The 27,441-nt window shown below is 40.2% G+C and overlaps 1 protein-coding gene across 1 annotated transcript; it reads left to right on the forward strand.

Moving 5' to 3' along the window:
- The first annotated feature begins 15,630 nt into the window (after positions 1–15,630).
- LOC124776244 (uncharacterized protein YBL113C-like) lies at positions 15,631–27,050 on the forward strand. Its single transcript, XM_047251110.1, has 5 exons — positions 15,631–15,766; positions 19,670–19,882; positions 20,423–20,605; positions 23,062–23,295; positions 26,833–27,050. Exons 1-5 carry the CDS (start codon positions 15,719–15,721, stop codon positions 26,959–26,961), a joined length of 807 nt encoding a protein of 268 aa, XP_047107066.1. The 5' UTR covers positions 15,631–15,718; the 3' UTR covers positions 26,962–27,050.
- Positions 27,051–27,441: the final 391 nt, after the last annotated feature.

Below are 27,441 nucleotides of genomic sequence, written 5' to 3' on the forward strand. Positions count from 1 at the left end.
AAGATCATATGTGTAAACTAAAGAACTGAACATTGTAATCTTCGTTATATTATAAAAGGCTGGAAGACAATGAACTTGGTCGTCTTCTGATGTTTTCTTGTGTCTTAGCTATTGTTTGAGTGCAGAAGATACGATTGTATTGCGATAGCTTTTGTCTTGCTGTCGTTTAATTACTAGAACATAATTGATGTGTAAAAGAGTTACGAAAATATAATAAGCTAATCTGGAGTGCAGAGTAATCATTTAAGGAACCCACGCCACATTTGTTATAAAGCAAGAGTTTGTGTAGCATTTTTTGCAGCTCCTGTGGAGTTAGCTGCGATCATCTTTGAATGAGAAATTTGGCCGCCATTGCGCGGCGCATTTAAACGTTTTACTTCCACAGGAAATAGGACGAAGCCGGAGCAGAAGAACTTATTTAAAAATACTATCAAAATTAATTAGCATCAAATCACAAGATTTATTTTATGATAAAGCGACTATTTTCAGTGATACAATTTATCATAGGTCAGGTGCCTCTTTACATAAGTTTTATTAGTCTAACGCGTCTGATATTATTTGTAGGGAGCCTGGTGCTCGTTTTCAACCAGAATTTAAAGTTTAATTTGGCAACCTGCAGATATAATATTGCTTATTTGTAATTGTTTCTTACGAGGTTTTATGAAAGACAGCTTTACGAAATTTAACTTTACGAACTTAATAGAATCCTCATATAACTTATAGCTGAAAGAGACATTAAAACTACAGTGACGGACCATTATTCTCTGTGCTGCCTAACTAGTCTGAAGGTTCCGGTGAGTCGACTGGCGAAATGGACACTGATGATTCATGAAAACGATGCCGCAGCGATACGCAAAAATGGACGCAAACAGAAGAACACCGGCTGCCTTCCAAGAAACTGTGGTGGAACACAGCAGTGTGGACGAATTATCAGTGATCATTTCATTATATGAAGTTGCTGTTGAACCAAGAGACTTTCCAGTGTTCTTGAAAACTGTAAAAAACCTTAATTACTAGGGAACCAACAAAACGAGAATTCCAATTAACAACAGAAGACCATAGAAGAATAACTATGATCGGTTTGTGGGAGGGGGAGAAATGGTTACTCACGCCACCTGTCACCAGAGCTCTTCTGACTGCCGAAACTCTGGATGTTGCAAAGCTCCTTGCAGAAGGCATCATCTTGAAGAATGGAGCAGCCTGTGTGATGATCTATGATCCTTGAAGGCTTCTCTAATTCACGCTAGTATCAGAGGTAATTTCACATTGTGATATCATCCAGAGGACGACAACTGCCTAGCATCCCCAGACGAATGCCCTCATAGAGTGTTTCAGTAATGATCGTTGATGACAAAGGGAGATATTGGGATACAATGCTGCAGTTCGTGACATTTGCAGTATGACGTTACAGACTTTGCAACGTTCTTTATGCTGCTTAGTCGCGAGTTAGAAAGGCCAATGGATGTACAATTCCCTTTTCAACTAAACGACAAAAAGAATTTGCAGAAAATCTGATGACTAGGACGGAAGAAGTAACAAAGTCGGCTCGCTAACGGAGCTTAGACGCCTATGAGAAGGACGAGAGGGCTACAACGCCAAGGACTAGGTAGCGCATACTGCTCGGGAAACTTCGTTCGGAAATGACGTCTGTGCGGAAAGTGGGACTACGGAAGTTAGTAAAGCGCTACATTGAGCTGTATCGTATCCTTCGTCGCTTGTCGTACGTCACAAACGATGTCCGGATTATGACCCTTCATCAAGAACACAAAAGCTCAGAGACGTCATTGAAGCCCAACTGCAAAGTGGTTCAAATGGCTCTGAGCACTATGGGACATAATTTCTGAGGTCATCAGTCCCCAAGAACTTAGAACTACTTAAACCTAACTAACCTAAGGACATCACACACATCCATGCACGAGGCAGGATTCGAACCTGCGGTCGCGCGGTTCCAGACTGTAGCGTCTAGAACCGCTCGGCCACACCGGCCGGCACGCCCAACTGCAGTCCTGAGGCGCAGTTTGTGATATTCGCTATTTTTGACTTCATTAAAACAGCAAATACGAGTAGTTAATACTTTCAGCCAGAAGGCAAATACTTGTTTGTAAATAATGATTAATGAATAATGAGGCGTCGCATGGCGACGGTGGAATTTTCTAAATAATGTAATTCGTCGTCTTTGGGCGGCAATTTGTTGTTGTTGTGGTCTTCAGTCCTGAGACTGGTTTGATGCAGCTCTCCATGCTACTCTATCCTGTGCAAGCTTTTTCATCTCCCAGTACCTACTGCAACCTACATCCTTCTGAATCTGCTTAGTGTATTCATCTCTTGGTCTCCCCCTACGATTTTTACCCTCCACGCTGCCCTCCAATACTAAATTGGTGATCCCTTGATGCCTCAGAACATGTCCTACCAACCGATCCCTTCTTCTGGTCAAGTTGTGCCACAAACTTCTCTTCTCCCCAATCCTATTCAATACTTCCTCATTAGTTATGTGATCTACCCATCTAATCTTCAGCAGTCTTCTGTAGCACCACATTTCGAAAGCTTCTATTCTCTTCTTGTCCGAACTATTTATCGTCCATGTTTCACTTCCATACATGGCTACACTCCATACGAATACTTTCAGAAATGGCTTCCTGACACTTAAATCAATACTGGATGTTAACAAATTTCTCTTCTTCAGAAACGCTTTCCTTGCCATTGCCAGCCTACATTTTATATCCTCTCTACTTCGACCATCATCAGTTATTTTGCTCCCCAAATAGCAAAACTCCTTTACTACTTTAAGTGCCTCATTTCCTAATCTAATTCCCTCAGCATCACCCGATTTAATTTGACTACATTCCATTATCCTCGTTTTGCTTTTGTTGATGTTCATCTTATATCCTCCTTTCAAGACACTGTCCATTCCATTCAACTGCTCTTCCAAGTCCTTTGCTGTCTCTGACAGAATTACAATGTCATCGGCGAACCTCAAACAGAAAAATACGGATAGATATGCGATCCTTCACTATTTTGTTCGCTGGAGAACAAATGAAGCCTTGAGCGCTAAAAAGACTTGTACTGTTTTTCTCAAGTAAGACGGACGCAGATCTGTGGCAGTCTGATCTAATTTTTTACTAAATGTGTAAAAACGTGTTATGTCTAAGTTTGAGTGAAGTGTAAAGAACTGTTATAACTTACCGTGACGACGCACGAGTGACTCAAAGAAGACAATGGCCATATAAAAGAGCGCTCAATGGACATGATACGGACATAAAAATCTACAGTCATTGTAGTACTAAGCTTAAGGTACGATATATGTTTTAGTTTATAATAAATATTTGTTCTGGGAATACTGAATCATTTAGCAGTGCTCATTCCTATCATCTCCTCAGTATTATTTTCATTTTAGTTATGCATTTTGCTAAGATTACAGACACGGAGATCAGCAGTCCAATGTGTGTGTTATATTGATAAAAAGAAAACTGTTTTATCGTCTTCTTGCATCAGTTTTAATATCGAATTTCCCTTTTGTGTGATGTTACAGTTGTTTTTGCGCCCTTAAGAACTTTCTGGTCCCTTAGGAAATTGTTTTGTCATAACAATAACTTCACAACCGGGTATGATCGTATCTACGATCATGAAGTAATTAGAAAGACGATAATGCAATTTCTTGATCAATAGCACGCTAGTTGTGACTGCCTCAAGCCACGCGAAACTGCAAGTAAAAACTATTCACATCTCATAATGCAATATTTTATGACAATGGTCAATCCATGATTCTTACGCCAATTGTGATTGATGAAACAGTAAGCTAAATCTCAATTTCCAACTTTCCATTGAATAACAACATCACTTCTATTTTGTAACATCACACTTGGCGCCCGAACAGGGACTTGACCAAAAATTAGTTCAGATTCTTGGAAAATTTTCTATGTGCTTGTGTTAATAAATGTTCTGTCGGTTCATGTACACATCATCTCTCTGTGAGTAAGACAGAAAATACGCTGGTCGATAACGCAGTTTAATTATCGAGAGAAAGGAAAAGAAAAGAGATGCGAATTCGCTGAGACAACCTAGTGCAAACCAAGCCATCAAAAAGTAAGTCAGAATTTTGCATACGCAGTGTAGTGCTTCAGTAGCAACATTGCTTTTCCAAGTCGATCCACATCCTTTCTATCTCCTTCCCGCTATAGAAAATCTGCTTTATTTTATCTTTCAAAGTAAAATTCTTCGTAGTCTGATAATAGAAATTATTTCTTCCCATTGTTAGTATAGCTGTATTACATTTTCAACATGGTAGATAGTGTGTGCAATTTGCAGTGAAGAGCATCTTCATTCATTTGTCTGAAACGTTTAGGTTCCATCTTGTCTTCTCGCCAGATAGAATTTCATTTGTTGCTCACGCGAGAGCGGTGCTCTTAGCAGACTCACCACGTCACTGACAAACGACGAAAGCCTTGCGTAGCACGTGGTTTACTGACGAAAATGGCAGATAGTAAACAGAGACAGGTGACAGCAGGAGACGGAAGTGAAGACGTTAATAGTATTCCATACCCTTTACGATCGCGTACGGTAGGTTCCCGTGTGGAAACTGAACTAACCATGTCTGTAACAGGGGAAAGTGACCCTAAAGTCCAAATTCATCCCGCTGCAGCTACAAATGACCTCGGTGCGTTAATGGAAATGCTGAAACAACAGTTTGACGCAGTAAATGAGACTATAAAAACACAAAATGAGACTGTTAACGTCCGATTAGATGCTGTAAGCGAATCAGTAAAAACACAAAATGAGACTATAAAAACACAAAATGAGACTGTTAACGCCCGATTAGATGCTGTAAGCGAATCATTAAAAACACAGCTAGGCACAATCAAAACGGATCTGCATAAAGAAATAACGGCTGAATTAAATACCCATTTGGGTGAGGTGCAAACTAAGATCAGTGATCAAATTCAGAAAATACAGAAACAGGTGAAAAGTGAAATAGCTGAAGTATCTGGAACATTAAACACAAAAATTCAGGCAGCTACCAAAGAAATAAACTCAGTTAGAAATGCAGTATCTGACATTGAAGGTGTAGTGGAGGATCTGTCGAGGCAGATAGACTCAATCAATATTGAAGAACAGGTTAAGAGCACCGTGAAAGCACACGCGGAGGCATTGTCGGAACACTACGGTGAATGGATAAAGGGTAAAGATATTTTTATCGAAAAGAAGGTCAGGGAGGAGCTTAGGGAGACTGTCAAGGATGTAACTTATGAAATCTTAGCTGCTCCTGGTAAGTCGGGAGACACAGTGTTTTCCGAATTGGGACAGATTCGGAGGACACTTACACGGGATCTTCCCGAGTGGAAGCAGCAAGTAGTGGACGAAGTCAGAATGCTGAGAAACTGGGTAGAAAATCCGCACACGCATACGCAAACTATAGGGAACAACTCATTAGACGGTGACGAATGTCAGTCAACTCCCTATCGTTCACCGCCTGATTACATGCAAAACAACAGTCCTGTTGAGTCCCGAGTAGGGAAAATAAATGATCCGCCCACAATCGTGAGTTTAATGCAAGAGGAAAGTGTGATTAAGCATCGCACTTTTCCTGTTTTTCATCCGCAGAAGCGAGAAATACACCCCATCGTGTTCCTAAAGAATTTTTCCGGCATATTTCCCAGGAGCTGGAGAGACAGACAGCGTATTCAGTTCGTCACTGGCTTTATTTCTGGTGATGCAGCATTATGGGGAACGGAAATGGTAGACACGTGTAGGAATTATGAAGAGTTTGAGAAAATGTTCTTGGCAAAATTTTGGAGTAATGGGGTACAGCAAAGATTAAGGAAGGAGGTGTACGGTGCGGAAATTTTCAATGAGAAGCATGGAAGTCTCCGGCGATACTTCGAGAAGTATCTAGCAAAAATTAAATTCTGGGATTCTCCGATTTCTTCCAAGGATGTAATTATGATTCTCAAAAGCAAACTCCCTGTGTCTATTAGAGAGAAACTAGTAAATGTGTCTGAAGAAGACACGGATGCATTCCTTTCTGTGCTGGATTCCTTAGATTTAATTAGCGAGGATGTGCGCTCCAAGGTTGGCAGCGGCAAATTCTTCCCTGGCAGCCAGCAGAATGCATCGCACGCGGACAACAATGCGCCGAAGGAGAGAGCGAGCTACTGCGACCGCTGTTGCCAACCTGCCAGCCGTTGTGAAAACGCAAACGGCAATAACTTTAAATGGAAGCAGAAAACCAATTACAGTAATCAGCAGAGATACCACCCAATTTACAACCACCAGGTACAACATTAGTACGGAAACCCACCCTTTAATTCTGCGCCTGAGCAGTGTGGAAATTCTCCACAAACGATTGGTAATTTTTCAAATGGGCCAGTGTACAATCAAAGTTATAGGTCGAAAAATAGCAAGTGGCATGGGCAAGGCGGAGGCCACCCAGTACATCAGAACAACTTTTCACAGAATAGAGGACCGCGGAACAATTTTCAAACGGTACCAAATGCGAACTTTCCTTCACAAGGAAATGGTTCTGCCGGCAACCAAAAGATCGGGCGACAGCAGCCGTCTCAAGTATTTTATTCACAAGTGAATGCACCCAGTGGATTTTACCCCTCTACACCGGCATTTGTACCACATGACCAGCACCAATATGAAACGGAACAAACACTTAAGCCCATGAATGACAAACAGGTTAAACATCCTGCGGAAAATTAGAGGCAGCGCCTTTCAGCCTCCTAGAGGTCGCTGCCGGTTCCAGTGGGGGTACTAACGAATACTCTGATTCTGAATATGTTAATGCGATACGGTACGACCATGAGACCGACTTATGAGATGACCTTGCACCTGACCTAGAAGCTCAAGACATTAATGACATTTATGACGAACAGGTCCAGGCTTCGATTAAGATTTCTATTGCCAACATTCCTGTCACAGCCATTGTTGATACAGGAGCAAACATCAATGTGATGTCACCATGTCTTCAGACAGGTGTCTTCTGTTTCAAAAGTTTTATCATTGCCGATTCAGGGCTGCTCCATATCGGGAGCGATTGGTCCATAGAAACAGAGAGTTACTTTACAGACACAGCCTCAACTGCATATAGAATCTGTTTCGGTTTCCTGCCTCTTGCGTACTGGAAATTTCCTTGTGTGAACTGTTAATGATAAGTATTGTGTTGAACAGCGCACGGACTTCATGGTAACAGCTACTATATGTAAACTTTAAATATTAAATGCTATGTATGGAAAAATTGTTTATAGTGATGGACATGAACTGATATTTCTTCAACAAGCTGAAGCAGGAAATTAAGGTTGCAGAAAGAATTTCAATTTAGCTTTAAGTTAGTATAAAAAAAATGTGCTTGCGAGGCGATTGCCCGGAGCTATATAAATATGTAAAGGTGAGAAATGGAGGAGGATGCGTAAATAATCACTTCTCTCAAGGTACAAGAAGATTTATAGATTTATTTTTAGTAATGTAAGTACTTGAAGTTCTGTTGCAAAAGCCCAAATTACCTGCTTAAAAAAAAAAAAGGGTACATGTTCAAACACTCCAGACAGTGGACAGGAGTAGAAGAAATAGCTTAAAGTTCAGTCAAAGCGTGCTGTTGAATGGAAAAACAAGTGGTAACCCGCATGTGTTCACGCAAGGAGACAATAAGCTGTAGTAAACTAAGTTAGGTGAAATACAGTACAAATAGAGGCAAACCATGAAGCATCAATAATGTAGCGTAAGTACTCCACGAGGCCATTAATTGCTATGAAAGTAAACTATTTCCCTGTGATCTGAGCCCAATGTAAAGAGTATATGAGGAATGTTAGCTGACGAATTGATTTCAGTAGAATCAAGGTACTAAATAACCACACAGCAAGCCCCCTGTATCATAAATAAGTCCAAGTGAAGATCTTCAGAAGATTTTTAGTGTAATCTAGCGACCATTCAATACCATAATTGAAGGCTAATCTAAAGAACAAGCAATTCAGTGATATTTAAACTTAATACTGACTATAACCAGAGTAAGACGTAGAAGTAGCAAAGCATGCTGTAATGAAAGAGGTTGAAATTTATATATGTGCCTATGTTTATTATGATAATTTTATTTACATGCAGATTGTATTGCAAAAATGTCTCCTAAGACACTCCTCTTATGAAATCCATTTTCCTTGTGCCCGTTCCTTTTGATCCTGGTTCATTAACCCAGACCAAGGGTCGACTTGTAAAAGGCACGTGTGCTTCGAGGCAAAGCAGTGCTTATGAGAAATGAGACACGTAGCGTGATGAACTTCGCTAGCTTTGGTAATGTTTGTTATGGACCGGTTGCGTAAACCCAGTGAACTGTCGGTAATTCCATTCATGCGAAAAATAGTAGACGCGCGTTACCCTATTTTTTTTTTTTAACAGAGAACGATTGCTGAGTACATGAAGCGAAGAGGGAGACCTATTGTTATCCATCTGCCCTCAAATATAAAAAGAAAAAATTTGGCAAGCACAAAGGAAAGCACAAAAAAAAAAAAGATTCAGCGTTAAATGAGTACTCGTTAAGTAGTAGATATGCTGCGTGGCAGTAGAAAATGATCTTGGGTGCACTAAAGAATAAGTGCAACGAGTGTTGCGAAACCTGTAGTTTTCATAATGAGGAGATGAGCCCTTAAAAGAAAGTTTGAAAGAATATTTTTAGGTTCACTAGTGAAAGTAAACCTTGAGATATAAAGAGTCCATTCATAAAGCAGTTGTTCACTGGACTTAACAAAAGGAGTGACCAGTAATTGTAAATATTAGCTCGTAAGTGATCTTTTGTAAATAGTAGGATACAAGTCTTTCTGTACCAATGGAGGAAACCTGCAAAATTGATTGTTTTGTAAATGAACTCTATCGGCGAAGGAACTAAGCACGAATGCTGTGTGAAGATGCACACTAAAGTGCGACGTGCATAATAAAAATAACTGTTCACTGTATCTTAGTGGTAGTGTTGTACTGCAACTGTAAAAAGAAGTCAAGGCTACGACAACAGGTGCAACGCAAAGTTCAGTGTTGTTCTAAGTGCAGCGACAGCTAAAACATTCGTCGTTACTTACCTGTGAGCCTCATGGGAGGCAGTTGACAGAGAAGTATGGAGGCAGCTTCAGTGTCCGGCTCCTCCGATGGCAAAAGTGCGCGAGGTGTTTGTATCGATGCACTCGTGTGATACGAAGTTAAAAAAAAAAAAAAAACTGACGTGTGGGTGACGAAACAATCCAAACTTTAAACTGCTAACCGCCATGACTTCCATCGTACATACTGGAGGAAAGACATTCGTACACTTGTGTGACTACATTTTCATAGTAAATTAAGCAATTTTCTTGAGTTGAAGTTAAGATGAGTGAGAAGTAGATTGTTAGATTATTCATACCTTAAAGCCATTAATACTGGCACTCCTGAACACTGCTAAAATGAATTATAATCCTGTCTCTTGATGGACAAAGAAAATGAATGTGCACTATAGGAAGACCCTAAACTCCAGACCAGTCCCGATCCTTAACAAATGTATCCAATAGGTTGTAAGTTATACTAATAATTTTCCACTTCTTCTGTTTCATATTGTAAATAAAAACCCGGGAAGCCACTTGAATTCCTGGCACCACAGTGGAAAGGACAGATATACGGCATGATGAACGCCGTAGACAGCTAACACAGAAAATGAAAGCATCACGAAGTGAAGTGCTACGTTATTAAACTGTAATTGAACCACAATGAGTCAACAGATGCTCGAACATTGTTCACTCTAAAGCACTCACTCTACTCATGTATTAGTTGTTAAGCTCAACAGAAAGTAATTTCTGAATTCTATCCCCTGAAGAGCGAAATGAACGTTCACTTATTGTTATAAGCAAATATGAACCAAACTTAAAAATGCACATAAATGTTAATCTTGGTATTATGGAATGAAGTGACTGATGAACAAAGAATGAAAAAACTTTATTTTGAAAAATGATAAATATCTGATATATGTTTATAAATGTAATTTCAATTTATGTACATAGTACGCCAGTAACATTATGTAAATGTCACACCAAAAATCACGAATATCTCATGAGGACATGAGGATCGAGGTAATCCTTCGGCATTCCCTCTCTCCTCATGGGAGGCAATGTGATATTCGCTATTTTTGACTTCATTAAAACAGCAAATACGAGTAGTTAATACTTTCAGCCAGAAGGCAAATACTAGTTTGTAAATAATGATTAATGTATAATGAGGCGTCGCATGGCGACGGTGGAATTTTCTAAATAATGTAATTCGTCGTCTTTGGGCGGCAATATAAACAGAAAAATACGGATAGATATGCGATCCTTCACTATTTTGTTCGCTGGAGAACAAATGAAGCCTTGAGCGCTAAAAAGACTTGTACTGTTTTTCTCAAGTAAGACGGACGCAGATCTGTGGCAGTCTGATCTAATTTTTTACTAAATGTATAAAAACGTGTTATGTCTAAGTTTGAGTGAAGTGTAAAGAACTGTTATAACTTACCGTGACGACGCACGAGTGACTCAAAGAAGACAATGGCCATATAAAAGAGCGCTCAATGGACATGATACGGACATAAAAATCTACAGTCATTGTAGTACTAAGCTTAAGGTACGATATATGTTTTAGTTTATAATAAATATTTGTTCTGGGAATACTGAATCATTTAGCAGTGCTCATTCCTATCATCTCCTCAGTATTATTTTCATTTTAGTTATGCATTTTGCTAAGATTACAGACACGGAGATCAGCAGTCCAATGTGTGTGTTATATTGATAAAAAGAAAACTGTTTTATCGTCTTCTTGCATCAGCTTTAATATTGAATTTCCCTTTTGTGTGATGTTACAGTTATTTTTGCGCCCTTAAGAACTTTCTGGTCCCTTAGGAAATTGTTTTTTCATAACAATAACTTCACAACCGGGTATGATCGTATCTACGATCATGAAGTAATTAGAAAGACGATAATGCAATTTCTTGATCAATAGCACGCTAGTTGTGACTGCCTCAAGCCACGCGAAACTGCAAGTAAAAACTATTCACATCTCATAATGCAATATTTTATGACAATGGTCAATTCATGATTCTTACGCCAATTGTGATTGATGAAACAGTAAGCTAAATCTCAATTTCCAACTTTCCATTGAATAACAACATCACTTCTATTTTGTAACATCACAAGTTCGACGGTGGTTTTTTCATGGAATGAGATGACACAATCGTACATCGTGACGTTTCAATAGATTAGGCCTGTATTGAAGCTCAAAATAGTGAAAAGGTTGAGAAAAGGCGGACAGAATGTGTGGCTACGCCAGTGCGCCATACAGAGGGCCATCGACAAGAGCTAGATCGAGGATGCTGCAGTCAGGTCGAGACCCTTGGAAACGGTGGGTCTCTGTGTTTCCACGAGTATCTGTGTATGCAGAGCAGGGATAAGTGACGTGGGCTGTGCTGGATTTACTGTGCTGTACCTGCCAGTGTCGCTGGCTGGCTAGTTGCGGGTCGGTAGTTCAAACACAACTGCGACCAACTATTTGTTATTTAGTGTTTATTTCAAATACAACTGCGACCAACTATTTGTTATTTAGTGTTTATCATTTCTGGAAGGTCCTCGATATGTCTCTTGTTCGTAATGTTCTTATACTACGGAATATGAAGGAAGCAAGGAGGATTAGCGGTTAACTTCCAGCCAACAGGCTCAGATTGTTTGAAGGATTGGAAAGGAAATGGGTCGTCCTCTTCCAACGAACCATCCTGGCAATTGCCTGGTGCGATTTAGAGAAATCACAAATTGTCAAAATCTGGATGGCCAAGTATGGAGTTGAACCGTCGTCTCCTCAACTGCGAGTCCAGAGTGGTAGCCTCTGTGCTACCTTACTCAGTATATTATGGAAAATTAGATGTTTGTATACAGGGTGAACAAAAACAAGTGTCGTCAAAACTTTGCAAAAGTTCATATGAACATGGGTCTGAAAATTATTTGATAGGATGGCATAACAGAAATTGTCTGCGGTGTTTTTAGCTGTGGAATTTACCTCAGATGTGCATTTGTGCTGTTTTAGGATAACTTATTACGCATTACAATGGTGCATTCAGTGTCTGAAATGACAGGTATGTACTACTGTATAGACTAGCAGATGGTCGTGCAGAAGCAGCACGTCAACTTTACTCTGAACATCACTATGGGAGGCAGAAGCGAATTTCGAATGCCTGACCTTAAACAGCAGGTTCTTCGATCTGTGGACGAAACTTCATTAACTAGCAACAGGAGAATTGTGAGAAGGGAAGCCATTAAATAATTGACGATTTGAAACAGTCTACAAGAAAATTATCGGTATCCTACTCATCTTGAAAGGGTGATAAAATTGACTGAAACAGATTTTCAACCAAGAACATCTTTCTGTCAGCGCAAACAGACACCACACTTTTATATAAATGATATGCCTCGATGGACGATGAATCCACTATCATCAGTGCGGACGCACATATGCATTCGACCTCCAGCGGGAATCTAAAATTAGTGAGCATGGAGGACACGGACAGAGACAGGGGATAGGAGGCCCCAGTTGGGAATATGGGTTAGAGTCCACATCTGGCATACATTTTCACTCGTTGCCGTTGATTCTGCACAAACGTACGATGCAGTTAATATCATTAGTTCCTTCCCTTTCCTTTCCTTTTTCCCTCTCCTGCTTCAATTTGTATAAGTATGTGTAACGTTTAGCACGTACCTTAGTCACTAACGAACCTGGCTTCTCACGTGATGGGTTATGAAAACCCTTATCAAGTGCACCAAGACAGACATCAACAGAAATTCTGTCTTAATTTGTAGCGTAGATTTCATTGATGATCGCCTGACTCTCCTACTTCTTTCCACAACGTCTTACTGGACAAACATATCACTAATTTCTCAGAAACGATGCTGTTCTTTCGCTTGATTATGTACCTCTAGACGTCATACAACAATGGTGGTAAATGGACGAAAGTGCTCCACCTCACATTACAATGATAGTTCGCCAGGACCTCGACAATATCGCTGTTCTGAGGGAGCATGTACAGAATGCATTTGACTAAATACGAAACACTAGAGGAGTTATCCACATGGCACCGTAAAGTATAGAACACAGGCTCAGGAAATGCATCAGATAGGAGATTTCACAGCGAACAGTTTGGTAAATGTAGAAGTGTTTGGTAAATGTGTCTTTTTGGGCCTTCATAAAAAATAACTTCATAGATGTAACTGTGATTGATAAGTGTTTCTGTGCTATGAATAATAAATTCTTTCATACCCACCATAACGTAAAGGATCTTCAGATCGGTGTTCATACGATGTCAAAAAAGCGTTACACCCTGTAAATATCAGCAGTCTCCGTCTTGACCTCTTCTATTCTATCTGTACGTTTGTGTTCGCAATAAAACGCGCTTCATTGTTAAGCGCTGATCTTTACTGACGACCCTGCTTTCGGATTTTAACTCGATTCTCGTTACGACGTGACAATACATAGTTTTCGATGTATTGAATTTTGCCTTGTGTCTGAACTTTTTAACGAATTTTCGGACTCAATCACATCTAGTGGTAACTATCAGCAAAGGGGTAATAGTTTCGTAACAAATGTTAGACATCATATAGTACTTCTGAAATTTATCCGCTCCTACTTTATCGCTAGAACATATTTCTGTAAATTGTAATCTTCCGCTATGAACTGAACTCTTTTATTTCTGATTAGGGATTCACTGTAAGAAGTATTCCGGAAAGATTAAAGTGTCCAGCAAGTCGGCCAGCTGGTGTGAGCATCTGCCTTCCAAGAAAGGTCATATTACAGATCAGCTGTGCAGGAAAGCATGTTACGTTCATCATGACACTGTCCCCCTCCTTCCAGTTTCCTTAGATAACTCTCCACTAAATAGGACAGAAAGCAAGCCGTATAATAAAGAATGTAGTCGTGAGGCAGCCTTTCCAAAAATGTGGGTATTTAAATAGAATAAAAACTTCATTTACATCGGACGAGATGTTCGCCTAGTTGCCTAATATTGCGAAATGTTATATCATTTCCCTTTCTGGAAACAGTCTATACCATTCTTTCAGTCAACATGGTCGAGAGTCTATAAATAGTACGCTGGCTTGTCTTCATTCCTAAATCCATTAACGTGCTTTGAATTACAATTTTACTGAAATAATAGTATTTCAACCTGCTCTAGATTTATATTTCTGTTTGTGTACACATTTGCATAGATAACTATCAAACTTCGTGTAGAGACTTTCTACTCTTCAGATGTGTCACATATTTAAATAATCAGGTGGTGTGCTGTCGGCATATAAAGTCTTATTCAATCGTAAAACTTTAAGTATTCATACTTCTGACAGCAGCAAAGACAATGGGTCTCTATTTCTGTGTCAGCTATTAGACGCATATTCACCGTTGTATTGTATCAATTCATTTGTATTTTTTTTCTGTGCTTACTACTTTCTCGAAAATCCAGCCTTCATCTAAGCAATGTCTGCATTTCTAGTCTGTATTTCTAGCAACCTTACTCAAATTCTCAGAAGTTTCGTTAATTCTCCTCTTAATTATCTCAGCTTTTGTACACATGTTCACCATTGTATTGTATCCATTTGTTCTCCTTTTTGCTGTGATTGTTACTTTCCCAAAACTCCAATCTTCATGTAAACGATGTCTGTATTTCTGTTATGCATTTCTAGTTACCTTATTTAAATTCTCGTAGTTTCATTAATTTTCCTCTTAATTCTTTGCACATCATTTAAATTTCATTCCTAAGCAACGGATGCTGTGAGTTTTCTTTCGTGAACTGTGGGACTCTTTCCGTATTTCATTGATAAGCGGAAGAATTTCTTCGGCTAACAATGACTTTCTGCTAACAATGACTTTCTGCTTCTGCCCTTTCTATTCCTACTATGGTTCACTTTCCCTTAATAAAATCTATGTTACTTACTTTTCTGGGCTGTTCTAGGTCCTTACATGTGGTCCTGTAGCTTTTTTGTCAAGTACTAGAACTCATTATATCAGTTTACAAATTGCAAGTTGCTCTCTTCTTAGCACATCTTTTCAATATAAACTAACGTATTTTTATTATTATTCAGGTTTTGTCAGATTACAAGCTTGCACTTGGATCCAATTTTGCCAGTTTTTGTATCTCCTTATCTTTGCTGTGCGTTCCACGTACTCCCATGAAATGAAAAAATAAATCACTTAACTTCTTGGAGCCGCATCGTAAAAAATCTCTTGTCTTACTCTCTTTTGTAGTTGGTATGCATTTTCAAATAATTCTGTTATTCCGTCTATTCTCGAGACTATTACATTTTCATCCCCTTCATGTTATTTACTGATATTCCAATTGTCTGATAGATTTTCTGTACTTTGTTTTCATCACATTATAAATGTTAGAATAATCCAACGTTACATATCTGTATTCGTGGTACAGTGGTAAATTGAACGTAGGCATTTTGTTCTTGCCCTTTGCTATGTTTCGAGTCAGAATTTCCATATTTCAATACTAACGGGTGAGAAACATTACGGATGTTCGAAGACTTTTGTATACTATCGTTTCCAACACCTGAATAAACAAGTGTACAGGCGGTACTGTTTGCAGTAGAAGTGTTAGAGACACCTGCGATTAACGTCAACAAGTGTGACTGCTGACGGTGGGTGCCTATAAAACACCGCCCAACCGTCAAGGTATTGCACTTGTACCGAGTCGTCCTCAGACAACATGGCTTCCAAGTTGGTGATCGTCGTCGCATTGGCTGTGGTAGCGCAGGTATGTCGCACGAGGTTCACACTCAGCCATATGTTATCCTGGGTAGGAACTTAATATCTTGGGCTTGGTGGATTATGAATACCCACTTCCATGATAAATTGTATCTTTGCACAACAGCCTCAACAGATTTCCTGGACTTCTAGGGACAGAAAATCACATTAAAACTGGTTCCTTTTTCCCATTGAGAATAATGGATTCTCTGCATTTTATCTTATACAGCTTCTGTACACACATCTTTGAAACCACTGCTTCGTTTGTTGCTGGCCTTAATATCTTCGCCATCCTGACAATCTTTAGATGTTACAACCAGAGCGAGCCGATTCTGCTAGCTGTGTTTTAAACCATTTACCAAATAAACCACGACAGGCTGTTCTACTGGCAACTGCACGTGTTTCAGCATGCTATTAGTGTGTAAACTCACGTTTAACGTTTTCGGGAGTTTGATTAAATACTATGAGAAGCTCACATAGTACAGCGTACAGACACTTATGACACAAAAACGCATCGAGTCCTTCTGACGATCGACAAATATAAGTTCTGAAAGGTTGCCAGTCGGGTTTTATGCTTTTAATGAAACAGAAACTGTTCCGATCCTTTGCAGGACAGTGCTATATTAGTCCGCGAATATGGACAACACCAGATGGTAATATTCAAATTCGGCAATAATTAGTGCCAGAGGAGACGTCTTATTTCATTCTTTTCTCAGCAGACCAATTGTTGACATTTCCAGTGGTGTTTAGATGCAATTCCATCCTGGCAACAAGAGCTACACCGTTGGCGCGACAGTGAACACAATCATCTAAAATTTGATTATGTTTAATCTGTAGTTAAGATTGGTAGGTGGCATAAAATCATACAACAGGTGAGGAATGAGTTTATTGAACATAAGTTATGCATGACGCGTTTCGGAATTACTTCCATTTTCAGAAATCCAAATGCAAAGATAGCACAAGGACACGAGCGGTATCAGCTGTGAACGTAACATGAGATGACTCAACTGGAAAAACTTTTGTCCTTGTGTTACGTTTACACGTGGATTTGTGAAGATGGCAGTAATTCTGAAACTAACACTAGAATGGTAGCTAACCTCCTAAGTTACTTTGAGTCATACGTTTGTCACTTAAAATGTATTCGCAGAAATCCGCCAGTTACCTTTCCTTTCATAATGACCATACCATCCTGACCATTGCATTATGTCCACAACGCCTTACATGTGGAGAAAGGCTGAATCGTAAGCTTTTGGTTGCGAACAGCGCGATGGTCTACTCGCAGAATGAGATTGTTTTTTTCTGCCAATTAGTAGTTTAGTTTCGATTTTGTTTTCGTTGAACCTCTGAATCACCACAATGGCGAAACCACTTATAAGAGTTTTGGCGATTGTAATTCTACCTGGAATGTTTTGATCTCGTCGCACTATTTTTGTGAAGACTATTCTCTTAAAAGTATATGTAGGTGAGTAGCCATTTTAGCAGAAATTCTGGTACGATTATGGGAATCAATTCTCATGAATCCTTTACTATTTCTATCAATAAAGATATATCTTCTTGCACTATAGCTTCTCACGATTCCGAATGCTCTGAAACAACAGATACAGTGGCTCTAAAAGTTAAAGTCAAATTTACGTCACAATTATTGGCTTTGACCAATGACACAATTACTATGGGAACTGTCCGTTGCAGTGATGCAACAACTTGCAAATCATATCTTTCCCCTTATTTAAAAATGTTTCTGTTTTACATCCAAAGGTAAGATATAACACGTGCTCACTTAAGACGAGTACATGAAGTCAGAATTGCGGTGAATTCAAGAATGTGGAACGAATTTAAATACTTTAACCATGCAGAGACACACGCGTTGTATATTTTTTCGTAATAATTACATGTCGAAGTACAGTAAGTGAATGTTATTACGGACCACTTCCATCTCTTCATGCTTCATGACTTTCCTGACGGCCCTAGCACCTTTCAGTAGGGCAACTGGCCGTGTCAAAAGGCCAGACTACCCGATAATAGTTTGAGGGGCATGGCAGTGATCTCACGTTATGTATTGGCCACCAAACCCGCATGATACGAACACAGTGGAACAAACCAGGGACGTGACTGGGTGACACCTCCAAGCCCACAAACCTACGGCCCTCAATTTACGGGAAATATGTAACCCTGCGTAGACATCTGGTGTCACGTACCACTGAAAATCTACCGGGGACATGCCACACAGAATCGCCGCTGCATTACTCTCCATAGCTTTACTAACACGGTTAGTGTTATTGCATATCGGTGTGTCTTCCATTGAAATTTACATTATCAAGTTACCATAAACTATGATATTTCGCATTTTGCTCCTATTCCATGTGCAATTTGTTCTAGTTGATCAAGTTCTCTTGCTACGTGTGAGGAGTTTAATTGGAATACTTGTTCTCGAATGCTTCCTACGGTCAGAAACTAAATTGATTATTAGACGTATGAAGCTAGCAAATATCATTCTGTAACGAGAGAAAAAAACAACTGCTACAATGACAAAAGCCTGATGCTCCTCTAGAAGAACAACACAGTTACGGTAATTAATCTCCTTACAAAGAGGTACCTCTTCAAAAAAATATATGCTCATACGAAACTTACTTATGTTGCAGATATACATGGTAATTCCGTAATGATGTTGAAACGTTTCAGAGATACGGAGAAGCATACATGCGTCAGTTTGAAATTTCGGTCCATAACCAAAAGTATAAGGAATTTCTATCTGATACATGTAACAACAGACCACTTCTACTAGAAGATCTTAGCTTTTCATATTTTAGGAGAAAACAATATAAAAAACCTAGAAAAAAGGTCTAATAAACATTGGCTCTAAAATGTATACTTTAAAAGCTATAAGTACATGTTCAGAAGAAGAAATTTGTTTCACTAGGAAAGATGAACAAGTGTTCATAGCTTTTAAGGTATACAAACCAGAGGCCATGTTTACGGGACAGACTACACCTCTCATAACATGGAAGACAAAGAGCTCGTAGTAAAAGAGATTTGTTCCACAGTATAGATGATGGAGAAGTGTTCAAGTTATGCTGTTTAGAGCCCATGCTTAACAGACAATTTTTTGTTTGTTTACGTCCATACTATCATCTCTCAAAATACGGAAAGCAAAGAGCTTGCAGTGGAAGTGATCAACTGTCAGAGATATCAGAACGATTTTCTCTTATAACTTTCAACTCTGTCGTTTCTGGACTAGGATCTCATGCCTCATAATGATACCTTTACCCTTCGCCATCATCGCTGAAAGTTTGTAACGCCATCACGGACTCAATCTGTATGCTGAACAGTTTCCCTGAATCGTAAAATCCTACATTCAAGTTGAATATGCCAATGGTTTTCAAATACCTCAATAAATATTCTAGCTGGAAGGCGTGGCACTGTGAACGCAATGTAAGAGTGAAAACACTAGTTTTCGAGTCCATTACTAAAATGGCTGCTGAAAGTGAAAGGAAAGACAAGCTTGTCAGAAATTTTTTTGCAGAAGTATGTATGTGTATATTTGCTTTTATGTGGACAGATGAAGTTAGATTAAAGGTCTCCGCCATAACACTATATTACGAGGTCGTTGTGCTTGTTAAAGTAAATGCATTAAATTGGAATTTATATGAGAAGACTTTGAGATTTGACAGCTTTACTAATCAGACTTTATGGATCAGCGAATGTCAATGTAATTCGAAATTATCAGCCAAAACGGAAAAATTACGGAGCTTGAGGAGGACATAAAGGTAATGAAATAAGTGTGAAAATATCTAGTGATACCTAATAACAAAAACTTACTGATACCGTATGTAAGAGTGAAAGTGGGTGAAAGAATATAGCCTAATCTCTCACTTGTCCTGAAAGAAAATTAATATTTGTCGTCTCTTTACTTTAGGTGTCTGCGTCTCCCTTGTTTTTTGACATCGGAGAAATCATCAGTGATATCAAAGACGGCGTAGAAACAGTTGCAAACGGAATCCAGCAAGGTATTGAGAACGCCGTGAATGGGAACAGCAACGGCGCTTCGACCAATGCCACTACCTCTGACAACTCTACCGCTTCTTCATCGGGTAATGCGACCACGGCGGGCAACGCAACTAGCTCCGAAGTAAGTAATTATGACATGTCTGTTTATAACTTACACGAACATAAATTATAGTTACACATTTGTCTTGCTATGTCGCTGCATAAGCAAATTATGAATGAATTCTAATTCGTAACTTCAGCTTCTATCCTTGTCGAAGATAAAGTTGTGATCCTTATGTCTGCAAGAAAATGTTATTTCACCATATAAATTACGCATGGATGAAATTTTATGTCTATTCTAAGGCGTAATGTAATTCTAAGGGTTTTCGGAATGCATGTTGCTACGCAATGCCTATTGCAGCTGCAGTATCACTGTAAACAGAAGCGAGAGTTCCTTTTGCACAGTAGTGGCTCTGCATCTGGTATATGTTCGTTCGTGGTATCGGAATATTCAGTATTCACAACTAGGTATCAGGTTTCGTTAGCGATTCAAGCACACCTAATAAATCCGTCTTTGGTTTAGTGTCCATTATAAAGTAATGCTTTAGCTGAAAGTGACTCTGCTGGAGAGTATCGTAAACTATACCCGAGTCAATGATTGATATTTGTTGCTTTTTGACAGAGTTCCTCTTCAGGCATTGAAAGCATGATTGATGCGATCACGAATGCTATGAACAACGCCGCAAGCACTGCGAAGAACGTTGCAGACACCATCTTCAACAGCGCAGAGGCATTTAACGACGCCATGGCTGCCAAAGTAAAAGATGCTTTGAACTCTACGTCTACACAGCTGAACAAAATTGAGGTAAGTTGACGAATCGTTCGACGTGAGACGATTTTGCTTGGCATGCTGAAATAATGGGGAAATTAACTACCAGGAAAGGTAACTGTTTGTGATATTTGGCATCGTGCACACCAGTTTTCAGTAATTTACAGGCAGTGTTGTGTGTGGAAAACGAGAGAGAGAGAGAGAGAGAGAGAGACAGAGAGGGCAAGGTGTTCGAAGAATATGTGGCGCGTTTGCAGAAGGTCTCGAGCGAAATGGTCGACATAATAGTTTTGTGTTTACAAAATTACCTCGTATGGACCAATACTGGCCGACAAAACATCCAGGGAACCCTAAACTGTTATCATCGGAGTAAATATTCTATGTCAGTGGTCGAAATGAACAACGCAAACCTTAAAAATTAGAGAGAAAGGTGCAGCTGTCGTTCGCTACACAAATGATCGTAGGACACTGAAAGTGAAATCGCGCTCTAATCCATAGTTATAATTAATGTTTCATTGCTAGTTTTGAGCTAAGGTTTGTAAATTGTAAGATTCTGATTACTGAACATGTGCAGGATGTCTACAACTCCTTACATGGGACCTTTAGGAGTGATATATCACGTCACGGAGAACAACTTTTGTTACAGACAAAATGTTTATTGGTCGTTCCCGGAGACATTAGATGTCGTTTCGCCATATCTAAGTAGCCCAAAACTTCCATAACCCATTGTAATGTCCTCAACTTTTTCACCGTCCACAAGGTTGATGACGAAAGTGTGCACTCTTATCGATGACTGGCGATTAAGTGTACAGATGCACTACGGTTGTCAGCGAATTGGCAAGTTCTCAGACTACCTATATTTTGAATTGCTTTCTGCGAAGAAAACAGATTTATTTGTGTGGCCATGTGCTCTACTTACTACTGCAGACAACGAGAACTGGTCGGGAATAAAGTTTCAAATACTCTCGAAGAATAATGAGATGAAGCAAAACGTATAATTGCTCGAATACGTGCCGATTCGTTTTCACTTCTAATGCACTTTCACTTGTACTTGCACTTGCTAATGCAACGAAAGGATAACGTTCTACGACACGGGGCGTGGAATGTCAGTAACTTGAACATGGTAGGGAAGCTATTAAATCTGAAAAGGGAAGGCCGGCCGAAGTGGCCGTGCGGTTAAAGGCGCTGCAGTCTGGAACCGCAAGACCGCTACGGTCGCAGGTTCGAATCCTGCCTCGGACATGGATGTTTGTGATGTCCTTAGGTTAGTTAGGTTTAACTAGTTCTAAGTTCAAGGGGACTAATGACCTCAGCAGTTGAGTCCCATAGTGCTCAGAGCCATTTGAACCATTTGAAAAGGGAACTACAAGGGCTCAATCAAGAGTGAAGTGAAATGGAAAGAAGGCAAGGATTTCTAGTCGGATGAATATAGAGTAATATCAACAACAGCAGAAAATGGTATAACGGGAGTAGGATTCGTTACGAATAGAAAGGTAGGGCAAAGAGTATGTTACAGTGATCAGGTTAGTGATAGGTTTGATCTTATAACAATCGATAGCAAACCAAAACCGACAACAATAGTTCAGATATATATGTCAACATCTCTTGCTGGAGACGAAGAGATGGAGAAAGCATATGAGGATATTGAAAAGGTAGTAGAGAATGTAAAGAGAGATGAAAATGTAATAGTGAGGGTGGACTGGAACGCAGTTATAGGGGAAGGAGCAGAAGAAAAGGTTACAGTAAAATATGGGGAGTGGACAAGGAATGAGAGAGGAGAAAGGCTAATTGAGTTCTATAATAAATTTCAGCTAGTAATTGCGAATACACTGTTCAAGAATCATGAGAGGAGGCCGGGAATCGAACCCGACCGAGAAGCAGATACCGACTCAGATCACAATGCAGCGCTGATGCTCAGTAGGCTGAAGTATAAGAGATTAGTCAGGAAGAATCAATAAGTAGAGAAATGGCGTATAGAAGTACTAAGGGATGACGATACAGACTTGAAGTTCTCTAAGGCTATAGATAGAGCAGTAAGGAATAGCTCAGTACAGTTGAAGAGGAATGGACATCTCTAAAAGGGGCAACAGGAGAAGTCGGAAAGAAAAACATATGTGAAAAGAAGATAACTGCGAAGGAACCATGGGGTTTACATCTGTCAAAACCTGGGAAAACGCCTGAATAAACTTTTGGCGTGCCAGTGTTTGGCTGTGTGATTCCCACTTATCTGTTTGTCCGTTTAACTAATAATAAATTTAATAATTATAATAATGATACTAAAGGGCATGCCTATGTCTGTTACGTTCAAAACTGTGTATGAGTTTCACATGTGTGAACGGTGTACGCATAAAATACTAGATGATGAGCGTGAGCAGTGTCTACAATCATAGTACATCTGCGCGTACACTCTGGTAACCGAGGGTTCTGGGGTTCAGACGCGTGAGACGGTAGAGAGCCCGGTATCGGCTGACGTGTCCGCCGTGCTGTTGCAGTCGCTGGTGGAGAGCGCCTTCTCCGACGCGGCGTCCGACCTGGCCGACAAGGCGTCCAGCGCGGTGTCCGCCATGGAGACGGCGGTGGCCGCCGTGGGCAACGCGACGCAGGACAACATCGCGAGTGCCGAGCAGGCGATGCAGCAGGCCGCCGCCGCCGTGCAGGCCCTCAACGAAGCCGCCGCCGACGCCTCCTCCGCCAAGGCGCAGATGGTCGTCTCCTCCATCGAGGAGGTACGCTTCGGTTTCGTTCCGTCGACAGAGTTGCAAGTAATCCTTGCTAGATCTGCATGAATACTCCACAACCCAGTGTACGGAGCATAGCGGAGGATTCCTTGTACATTTTTTTGATTTTATCCGCACTGGATGAGATGTCGTAGTTGTGAATGTCAATGTTAAAAAAATATCGGCTCAACCATTTGTTTATAGTGTAAAACACTAAGATTGACGCGTTCCGGAAGTCAAGCTTCCATCATCAGATTAATAAAAAGTAAAAGAAATTGTTAAAACTCGCTAAAATGCAACATGCACCAGGCACAATAAAATTGATAATAAAATTAAAACATCGTGGCTACTTCGCTTGTTGCAGCCGTGTCTTCCAAGGTGCATCTCCACATAGTCGTCAAAATATAAAAAACTCTAAAATGGTGTCGCCTATGGTGTTCAACATCTAACCACATGGCTCTCTCCTCTATCGTCGTAAACCGCCCGTGCGTCTTCTTTGATACCACGCACCACGTAACCAAAGACGACACTGAAACGCGAGTGAGCTCAGCCGCAAGTAAAGAAGGAAGTCACAGAGATGTCTATACAAACAGATAACGTATACATGTTCCAAGGACTTCATGAAATGATGGTATCCTGCCAATTGCTAAAAATGTATTTACTAAAAGAAACCAGTGAAATGTTAGAAAAAGTTATTTGCATCACCAGTTAGCTGTTCGTTCAGTGTGTTCTGATTATCCACGCTATGTATCGTAATTTCCAGCTGTTCTAGTAGATCCAGCTTTTTGCCTTTGTCCTGTCTATGTAAAATAACGAGATCCTGATCTATTCCCAACATGGGGTGCCCGTTTTCCAAATATGCGTGGCTACAGCTGACTTTTCGAAATTATTAAGCCGGAAAGCATCGCTGTGTTCGGCCGACCGAAGTGGCCGAGCGGTTCTAGGCGCTACAGTCTGGAACTGCGCGAACGCAACGGTCGCAGGTTCGAATCCTGCCTCGGGCATGGATGTGTGTGATGTCCTTAGGTTAGTTAGGTTTAAGTAGTTCTAAGTTCTAGGGGACTGATGACCTCAGAAGTTAAGTCCCATGGCGCTCAGAGTCATTTGAACCATTAGCCATCGCTATGTTCTTTGTAACGTACTTTAAAGGACCTACCAGTTTGGCCTACATAGCTTGCCTTGCACGTGTTACACTGAATTTTATAGACCCCAGCTCTCTCATATTTATCGCTTTCTTGCTTTAAATTATTTCTTAGTTTAAATCGCAGCGTGTTATTGGTCTGAAAAGCGGTATCAACTTTAAAAGGTTTGAAAATGTTAGCCACTTTTTGCGAAATATCACCGAAGTATGGTATTGTGACTCTCGTAATATTATTTGCGGTATTCTTCCTTGCATTCGCGCGCTGTTTCTGCCGTATTAATTTATTGACAACGTTTTGGTGATATCCATTAGCTCTGGCTAGTTGTTTCACAATGTTCAGCTCAGTCATTCTGTCTTCTCCACTCATAGGGACTCTAAAGGCTCTACCTATTCAAGATCTAAAAGCAGAAAGTTTGTGGCTATTATTATGGCAGGAATTATTTTGTATCAACACATTTTATTATCAGTTTCATTGTGCCTATTGCATGTTCCATTTCAGCGAGTTTTAACAGGTTCCTTTTTTTTATTATTCTGATGATGGAAGCTTGACTTACGAAACGCGTCAATCTTAGCGTTTTACACAAGTGGTTGAGCCGATATATTTTTTTAACATTGATCCCTTGTACAGCTGGTAGACGTTTCCTCTTCCGTCTCATTTGCAAATTTAGCAAAGAAAAAATTGAATTCACTCGGAGAGAGATAATGCTAGAATTAAGGTAATTAATGAATAACAGTGGATGCAGCATTATAGGAAGTTAAGGTTCTGCGAGACTGCTGCAATGAATACAGACTACCCAACACCCCGTTATAATAAGATTCTAGATTCGCTAATCTTAGATGAGATTCAATAGGATCTGAAAAGTATGACAGATCGCAAGAGTTGTGGCGCTGATGGAGTAACTGCTGAACTTATTAAGTATGGAGGGACAATGCGTGAACTGAGACTGTTAGATCTATTCAGTGAGTACCGGCGAAGTTATAAAATCCCTGCTGACTGGAAAACCGCTGAGGTAGTTTCTGAGTTTAAAAATGGCCAAAGAAATGAGTGGGATAATTACAGGGGTAAAACTCTCAGGAACTAGGCTTATAAAGATTACTCAAAAACAATAAATAATTCTTTGAAAGTAAAAACAAATGGCTGCTTGGGAGAAGAGCAAAGTGGGTTTAGGAAAGGATCTTGTACAGTGATAAAAATTTTCAGCATCAAGAGAATTTTAGAAAGACGACGAGAAGTCAGATCGGAAACACGTATTACTTTTTTCCATTTCTAAAAGCCTCTGACACCTCGATCAGAAATAGATTATAGACAATAATGGATAGGCAAAGGTACTCATGCACCTTAAGGAGGTAAACAAAAGTATACATGATGACGCCAAAATAATCATAAAGTAGCCACTTCAAAACCGGGTTAGATGGTAATAAATCAAGATGTCAGACTGGAATGCAACATTTCACCGATTCTTCTTAACATTTACGTTGCAGACCTGAAATGGAAACTAAAATTAAATGATTTGGTGTATGCAGGTTATGTAATTGTATTATAAACGAGAGACGTAGCTCTGTGTATGAGCTACAGTACACGAGTTGGGAAGAAAACAACAAACTCTAAAAATAACTGCTACTAAAGCTAAACTGATGATTCACTAAGATAAATCCCTGTCCGATCTGAGATTGTTATAGAAAACAAGATGCTTAAGCAAGTCTGGCACGGAAAAGAAAACAAATAAATTCCAACAGACATGGGAAACTACAAACAAAAATTTAAAAAATAAAGTTAATAAAGCCAGAAAATTGAACTTCTGTAAAACAACGTCATGCTAGTGCTACTTTATGGCAGCGAATCCTCGATTGAGAGAGCTTCTGTAAAGTTTGGAAGGTAGGAGACGAGATACTGGCAGAAGTAAAGCTGTGAGGACGGGCCGTGAGCCGCGCATGGACAGCTCAGTTGGTAGAGCACTTGCCCGCGAAGGGCAGAGGTCCCGAGTTCGAGTCTCGGTCCGGCACACAGATTTAATCTGCCAGGAAGTTTCAGAATCAATGTCTTTTTTTATAGACAAGAGTGCAAGTAATCCCCCGTGAAAAGCCGACTGCAAATATGTTTAATGATATGGTTGCAATCAGCAAATCTTTTAGGATCAAATCGTCTTTATGCGCACTAAATTGACAAGATGTTTGGTACTTAGACCACTCCACTTATTGAAGTAAATCATACTGTTAACACTTTTTTATGCAACACTGAGGGTGCTTTCGATGCTGTCACTGAGTGTCGGTGCTAACTTTCATTTATTGTCCGCCCTCCGCGAAATTACTTCCACCGTGTAATTTACACGAGCAGAGACTCTTGGTCTGATGCACATTCTCAGCCATCGGCGGTGAGCGACGGTAAATATTGCGCTTGTTTACAGGCCCTGAGCTCCACCCAGGAGCTGTTCGACAGCGTGAAGTCCAAGCTGAGCAGTGACGCCTCGTCCAGCACTTCCAGCGACTCCAGCACTTCCAGCGTCTCCAGCAGCAACAGCACCGCCAGCTCGTGAGGAGCAGGAGAGGAGGCCAGCGGCAGGCGACAACCGCCAGGAAACTCTGTACAATCTCCGACGAAATAAACGTGTGAAGCAAAACATCATCTGAACCGTGTATTACTTCCTGGGTATCTATTACCATATCACGACATTACGTAGTACAGCACAATCGGAGGAAGGAGTGGTGATGTGGTATCCCTTAAATGCCAGTGAGCGGTCGCGTAGAATATGAGAATTCCGCATATGGGGCGAGAGGACAGAAGCGTGCAATGTAATAATCCCAGGTTTCAGTAATGGTTTGCCAGTCAGATAGTAATGAGGCCACACAAACAGCTATACGCGAAGAGTGTAGACTACCTTAAAATAAAAGTGAAGCAGACGTAAGGGAGGAAGAAACGAACTGACACTAAAGTGTTGAGAGGGTATGTGTAGCAGTTTCAGTAATTACAAAATCGAGTCAAAATGGCTCTTAGCACTATGGGACTTAACATCTGA

This window comes from Schistocerca piceifrons, chromosome 2 (assembly GCF_021461385.2).
Source record: "Schistocerca piceifrons isolate TAMUIC-IGC-003096 chromosome 2, iqSchPice1.1, whole genome shotgun sequence".
Taxonomy (NCBI): Eukaryota; Metazoa; Arthropoda; class Insecta; order Orthoptera; family Acrididae; genus Schistocerca; species Schistocerca piceifrons.